Source organism: Patiria miniata, unplaced genomic scaffold (genome assembly GCF_015706575.1).
Source record: "Patiria miniata isolate m_02_andy unplaced genomic scaffold, ASM1570657v1 HiC_scaffold_6, whole genome shotgun sequence".
NCBI classification, from domain to species: Eukaryota; Metazoa; Echinodermata; class Asteroidea; order Valvatida; family Asterinidae; genus Patiria; species Patiria miniata.
Genome location: NW_024037073.1, coordinates 21,346,957 through 21,354,178, shown reverse-complemented (window position 1 = coordinate 21,354,178; position 7,222 = coordinate 21,346,957). Strand labels below are relative to the sequence as shown.

The window sequence follows — 7,222 nt, the reverse complement described above, 5'->3', positions numbered from 1 at the left end:
ATATCGTTCCCAAAGATCAAAGTACTCGGATCTGAGTGGAACTCGATTACTGATTGGTACTCGGCAGTGCTTGATACTTGGATAAAAGTACATGTACTCGACTACCACAGTGGAGAATACATGCATATATCAAATATGCTTTTTTATTTGATTTTCTTTTTTTTTTTACAAAACTACCAAATCTGGGGTAAATATTTTAAAATTTGCGAGAGTTACAAAAACACATTGTCATTACACAAATTTACATATTCAATTCGCATCTGATTTACATAATTACAATTTTGAAAACAAAAACAATTACAACACAAAGTATTATGACAAATTTCAGTGTGCACCAACAATTTGGACGGATTATGCATCGACTATTTTTCTGCATACAAATCATTCATTTCTTCAAAGTAGGATCTAAAAATCTGTGATTTACACCTCAATACAAAAACATGAAAGTTGAGCTATTCAGTGGGATAATTATGTTAAATCCAGATTTTATTAAAAATTGGTTTGAATTCCATAGTCAGTTTAAATTTTGGAAACCGACTATTTGAAATCAACCTTAAACAAAAAAATAAGCCTTCCACTTTTTGTGACACAGGCTATTAAGAAAACAACTGGAACATTCCCCAATTTGCTCCATGGTCTCTGATTGTAATTGCATTCACTTGCTAGTGGTCTTCTTGGTATATGAATTGCCTGCCCATTCGACTTATCAGAGAGTTCCCATCCATTTTTTTCAACATTACAGCTCTGGAGTGCTTTTGTAAAGGCCCAGTGGGCATTGAATCCTGCAAACTATACCCAGTCATTGGTAAGGCATTTCATGTGGCACCTCACTCGTCACTTTTTGTTGGCAAGATTGTGAGCTGGATGGGAACTTCCAGTCAAATCAGATTACCATTATTCGGTTTGAGAAAAATAGGACAACCATATTTTGAAATCTCTCATTATTTTCCACCACTATTACGTAATTTTTGTTTTAATTGGTAAAAAAAGATTTGTTTGCAAGGGTTAAATTTGCCCAAGATTCTCATGGACTAACCTTAATTGGTTCAAATCATACCGTTTGTTCACTTCTGCCTTTGTATTACTTTCAAGCATCTCCATACTAAAGACATACATTTGTGAAGAATTTAAAGTAATACTCTCATAAAAAAACATCTAAGAGTTGTTCATGGTATGTTTTTGTTCAATTCTCCACACTCTCAACTCGCTGCAAAAACAAACAAAAAGGATGAAAAGCTATTAAACAATTCTGAGAAATCTTAATTCAAGATTCCAGCTTCAAATCTATTTTAATTTTGGCAGTTTTTCATTGGTCATATTTACCATTTTTCTATTTATTATTTTGTTATTGTTGGTTTTCTCAATAGAATAACCATTTGCCAAAACTCAGTAGGAATCCAATCAGACCAAGCTGACATCTTGGCAAATTCTTCACAAAATTGAGAGATCGGAGGCCACATAATATTAATTCCACAAAAAAGGGGAAAAAAGCACTGTTACCCCTGCACTGAATGACAATGCATATACCTAGTACATAATAAAAAAAAATATGAACTGTACATGGCACTGGACGTCCTACTTGCACCGTCTGGGATGCAGTGTTTGTGTTCAAAAACCTATTCTCCGCATGAAAAACATATTTTGATCCCTAAGTATGAATTGCATTTTATTATAATGCCTCTACCTTTTGAAATAAAAATAAATTTTGTAGACACACGTACAATGAGTAAGGAACTATTAAGTACTGTTTTCAACAACAAAACGATATTATATGCAGCTGATATTGAAGTTATTTTGTACATATAAATGTTAATATATCTTGTAAAGGGCGAGTCAAAAACACAAAACCCAAATGTCGGGAGCATTGTTTTAGTGAAGTTCTGCATGTAGCACTTTTAAAATCTAGGATATCAAAGCCCAATTCATAAGCTTTCTTTTAGTACAAGAATTATTTGATTCACCTAAGCACTCTTCAAGTTACGGAGTTTTAACGCAACCACTGTTTTAAAGTTCTGTCCACGGATCAGAAAAAGGTAGGTGTTCTTTCAGCAAAACCCAAACAAATCACAAAGAGATGTGTGTGAATTGTTTTCGTTTTGCCGAAAGAACGCACACCTTTTTTGTGACTCGTGGACAGAACTTTAAAATGGTGGTTGTGTTTAAAAATCCGTAACTTGAAAAGTACATGAGTGATTTGAATGATTAAAAAGAAAGCTTATGAATTGGGCTTTCATATCCTAGATTTTGAAAGTGCTACATGCAGAACTTCACTAAAACAATAGTCCCAACATTTGGGTTTCGTTTTTTTTGTACTCACCCTGTATACAACTTTTTAGCAGAATTGTCTGGTCCTTTTTCAAGTCCCCAAATGTAAGTGACAGATAACGTTGAATGGCAGGAATCCAGCCACATCTGGGCCCAATTTCATGGCGCTGCTAACCACAGAATTCTGCGCTTACGATCACCATTTTGTGCTAACCGCGCCAGCAGAAAAATTCTGCATTAACCCTGTAAACACAGAATCCCTAGTTCCAACAGGAGTTGTTTAAGACTACTCATGAAATGGGCAAACCATAACATAGCTAGAGGGGTGTTCCAAAAAACATGAAGTAAATTTGTTGAACAGAATCGTTGAAAATTTACAATTTTTGGCTTGTTTTGACTCTATGACCGAACAGGTATTTATGAATTGGAATAAAATGTGCTTTGGCCGGTACTAAACAAGTCCGTTTATTAAACAAGCCGAAGGCAAAGCACACATTTATTCCCTTATTTAACACATTAATTCATTTACTAAATAAGAAAATAGAGTATTGCCCAACCACCTAATATTTACTTGTATTTGGAATGATATATTTATAAATGGTCGATGAAAGTATTTGTATGAACTTTTGTTCTCACTTGGCAGAATTTGTTGTAGAATACAGACGTCTCATTTGGGCATTGCACTGTGGCTGCGTACTAGCAGAACTCTTCATTGTCTGACAACTCACTGAAAAACAAAAACAGGAGGAAATCATTGAGAAAAAAATAAGTTTATTTGGCTCTGGGGAGGATTTGAAGTCAATGTTTGAGGAATGCGACAACTAAACCTCACGCTAGCAAAACATGCAAAAATTGGGATAAATTCTACAACAGGAAAAATCTGATAGTACTGCACTTGAGCTGTGATATATTATGAGGAAGGGAACAGAAGTAGTCTGGTCAAGAGTTGCAGTGAGGCAGTGCGAGGGAAGGAATTGGAGCTCCCCATACTTCTTGGTACCAGACCTTACAACACAAATGGTAAACAGATGAAAGGCAGAAACAGCAGAAATTCCCCATTACTCAGTCCTAATTTTCCTAACAGAAAACTTAAAGCGGTGTCGGCTAGGGTATGCATTGTTGCCATACACAATTTGTTGCCATACACACTGCGCCATACGCAACATATGCACACATGTGCGAGTTTATGGTGTAAATCGAGGTCACACACATGCAACGTCATCGATGAATCGAGGACAGAAACCGAATCGAGGACGACCTTGATTAGAAAACATGTACAAAACCAATGAGAGCTGTTGCAAAAAGTTTGAGTATAAACAAAGGAAAAGGGAAGAGTAGGAAATCCACGATTTACACCATAAACAAACGTGCTAGTCTGGGTGTTTGTGAATTACATACACCCTGAGGACAGTCAGACAAAGGGAGAAAAACAGATTCTTTGTTGTGCTCGAGAGTTCATCTTTTGTTTGAAAACGGTCCTCGATCGTGAGTTTGTGTGCTTAGTCTATGGGAGAGAGTAATATATTACAGGGACAAAGGGAAATACAATGCATTGTCCTAGAGAGTTATGTAAAACATGACATCTCATAGGTGGTCATGAAGCACCATCTGTCATTCATGTCCAGAGTCCATACTAACCTTGCATCAAAGTTCTCTTCAAGGTCTGCTAGTAAGCTAGGAGCTCTCTCCAGCATCAGGGTGTACAGCTGGTCTAGGTACTCCTTCTGACGACCGGCTTCCTCTAACTCATCACGGAGGACCTCCAGTATCTCTGACTGTACTCCACAAAGAGAGAGAAAATTATTCGCTACTAGTCTCATGGGCTCTTGGGCTGAAACTGTTTAAATGCAAATTTGTTTGGGTGTTGACAAACGTCATGATGAAACTTCAATTGTTGACGACATGAAAGTCACTTTGCTTTTGCTTACACATGAAGTATGCAACGGTCTTAATGAAATTTTCACCTCTTGAGGTTCTTTTTTGTATTTTTATTTTATTGCATGGAATAAACACTTAGGTGATTGACTTGTGATTGACTTGTGATTGACTCGGACTGACTTTGCGACTGATTTGCAATTGACTTGCGACTGAGTTGTGACCAACTCGTAATTAACTTGCGCATAACTTTGTGAATATAATAATAATAATAATAATTTGGGAGGCAAGTCATCCTTACTCGCAGCTGGTATGCTGAATTGAAAAGGACGCGGCTACAACGTGGTCGGGCCGCTGGCACGTAAAGGCGCCTATGGCTGCCGGCCACATCGACCATATATGACCACGGAGCACAGCCTGAGATCGAAAGTGTTTGATTTTTCCGGAGGGAGGAAAACCAGAGGGCCCGGAGAAAAACCCTCGTGGCACAGGAGAGAACCAACGCACAACTCTACTCACATGCGATCCGCGGCCAGGATTCGAACCGTGGTCATTTTGGTGAGAGGCGAGGGCTTTACGCACAAGCCACCCATGCCACCCAATTGCCTTGCAATTGAGTTGTGATCGGTATGCGATTGACTTTGTGAGTGACTTGCGATTGACTTTGCGACTGACTTGTGATTCACTTGTGATTGACTCGTGATTGACATTGAGATTAACTTGCAATTGACTTGTGATTGACTTGTGACTTACTTTTGATTGACTTGTGACTTACTTTTGCTATTTGTGATTTGACTAGACCACAACTCCGTAAACTCCACAGTGTTTGATATTTGAAATCACAGATGCCTACCTTGGAGGCAGACTTGAGTGCCTCCCAGAGCGGCAAGCCTTCCTCTAGAGCCTCGCTGATGAGATGATGAGACGAAGACGTCTGGTTCTCATCTGTCTTGTTCATCAGCTCCTCGATGACACCGTCCCTCTCCTGGCAGACCTGTGACAACTCGTTCGTCTGGAGTATTTCAAAATAAACAAATAATTTGTGAATGGATTTTGAGCAAAATACGATTTGGTCTGATCTGGAGAAATGGGGAAGATGTTGCAAATTATAAATATCATTTTGGGGGGTATTTACTTCTTAGAATAAGCTCAAAGAGCTTCAATTTCTGAGATGTGGTCAAAAAAAACCTCCAAACGGTATACATATTTGGCAATGCAAAATCTCATCTTTAACACTGCATAAACTTTGATTTTAGGGTTGATAAAGAAAAGTCAATACAGTCCTGACCAAGCTCAAGTTTTTATGGCACATCACATTTCGCAATTGTGGGGCCCTCTAGGAATTCTGTTTCTTGATATCGGAATTCTTTTCAGAAAGATCTGCTTCTTGAAAATTTGAAGTCTTACTGCAGAAATCAAACAACCAAGTATATGGTAACGTGAACTGGAGTACACAACTTCAAGCTTTACTGGCTGAGTGCTTCTTGACTATTGCTAACATGAAAGATTTTTGTAAAAACCTGCAGTGCAGCTAAAAATCATCAAAAAAGGCAATATGAATACAACAGTTTGATTTCAAATAGTCTTCCTCACCTTTTCATCCAGTGTGTCCTCCAGTTTGCAAATGTTTTCCTGCAATCTGATCACCTCCATCTGCAACAAAAACAGGCAAAACCCTTTCACCTTATCATATGGACAATTGCGATGTAAACTTTGGTCTAATGATGGGGGGATTTGCACTCGCACTCTTGTGTCTTCAGTATGGATTCATGCTCAAATCCCACCATAAAAACCACGATCCTTGTATCCTTGAGCAGGGTAGTTTACCGTAACGCCTACCCAACCCGCAGGATTATGGATACATTTGGTGACAGGCTTTGTTACTACATAACGTTTAAACACTTTGAAAAGACTCAGGGCTGCATGATGAACAAAGTGTTAAGCAGGGCCAAGAAATGACTATAAGCCAGTCAACCAGGGGCGGCATCATGTAAAAGATTTTTACAATTTGCTACACTCAATGCCAAAATGAAACAAAATTATTTTTTTGACACTGTGACTGAATTCTTTTAATTAGTCCAGTTGAATGACACTTTATTTTTTCAAGAAATATTTTTTTATATAAAAGGGTCATTTGTGTATTGGACCATTATTAGAGTTCAAATGACTTTAAAGCATGTGCTGCCTCACCTGTAGTTTGTGTTTATCGTCCTGTATCTGTCTCAAGAGCTGCTCGTTGTCCTTGTCGACAAGTTGCTGTTCCAACTTCTCAGCCCGTAGTTCTGAATTGGAGAGCTGAATAACAAAAATTCCACATGAAGAATTTTGGATAATGGGTGCCAATGCAACCCCCAAAAACCATTCAAGCTGTTCAATTTAAATCAGCCATATTTGAGAGAGCACCATGTGAACAATACATTAGAATGAGAGGTAAACAAGTAAATCTTAATGAAAAAAAAGAGGTTTTTTTTCAAGTAAGAATGGTGGTTTTCTCTTCAATCTGTTTTGTGCTATGTGAAGGTTCGAATCCCAACCATTTCTCCAAATGGGTATTGTCAGTCGCTTTTTGATAAGAATGTAACCTTTTATTTTAAACACGTGTGCCATACCAGCTCTCCAAGTAACAGATAAGGTTTTTATGTAATAAGTGACCTTTTAACCAGTTCGCGCCAGGATTATTTTGACATTGACTGGACCCAGGTGCAGAATTGTTTTCACAAACCTCGGGTTCAGGCCGTCATCTGCATGTAGCACACCCTGATATTTCCGGCCTCGCTCACTGCGAGCGGGTCTTAAACTGACATTTCCGACCTCGCTTGTTGCGTATTTATCTGTCATCCGTTCCGAATGCTGCAAAACCGTTCCTTGCATACACATCATCTGACGTGAACTGGTTAAAACTCCAAACCAGCTTTCAATAAAAAAAGCCTATATGGGATCACTTTTCAAAATAAAAATGGGTCTGTCATCGTTGGCTGTAGACCATACCTGTGCCTGAAGTTGCTGCACCATGATTTGTAATTGAGTTGCTTGCCTTGCCTGAGATTCAAACCCTTTTGCCCTGAAACACACAAAAGTAAAA

At 38.3% G+C, this 7,222-nt stretch overlaps 1 protein-coding gene across 3 annotated transcripts in view; it reads right to left on the bottom strand.

The window, feature by feature from the left end:
• Positions 1 to 2,272: 2,272 nt before the first annotated feature.
• The window catches only part of LOC119742906 (autophagy-related protein 23-like), a 29,196-nt gene continuing 24,246 nt past the window's right edge, over positions 2,273 to 7,222 (bottom strand). For all 3 annotated transcript variants that reach the window (XM_038219159.1, XM_038219160.1, XM_038219162.1), the window contains 6 exons: positions 7,129 to 7,201; positions 6,331 to 6,435; positions 5,734 to 5,793; positions 4,994 to 5,152; positions 3,904 to 4,040; positions 2,273 to 2,992 (listed from right to left, as the gene is read on the bottom strand). In XM_038219159.1, coding sequence (XP_038075087.1) covers positions 2,962 to 2,992; positions 3,904 to 4,040; positions 4,994 to 5,152; positions 5,734 to 5,793; positions 6,331 to 6,435; positions 7,129 to 7,201 — 565 coding nt within the window. In that variant the 3' untranslated portion in view covers positions 2,273 to 2,961. The remainder of the gene's footprint in view (positions 2,993 to 3,903; positions 4,041 to 4,993; positions 5,153 to 5,733; positions 5,794 to 6,330; positions 6,436 to 7,128; positions 7,202 to 7,222) is intronic.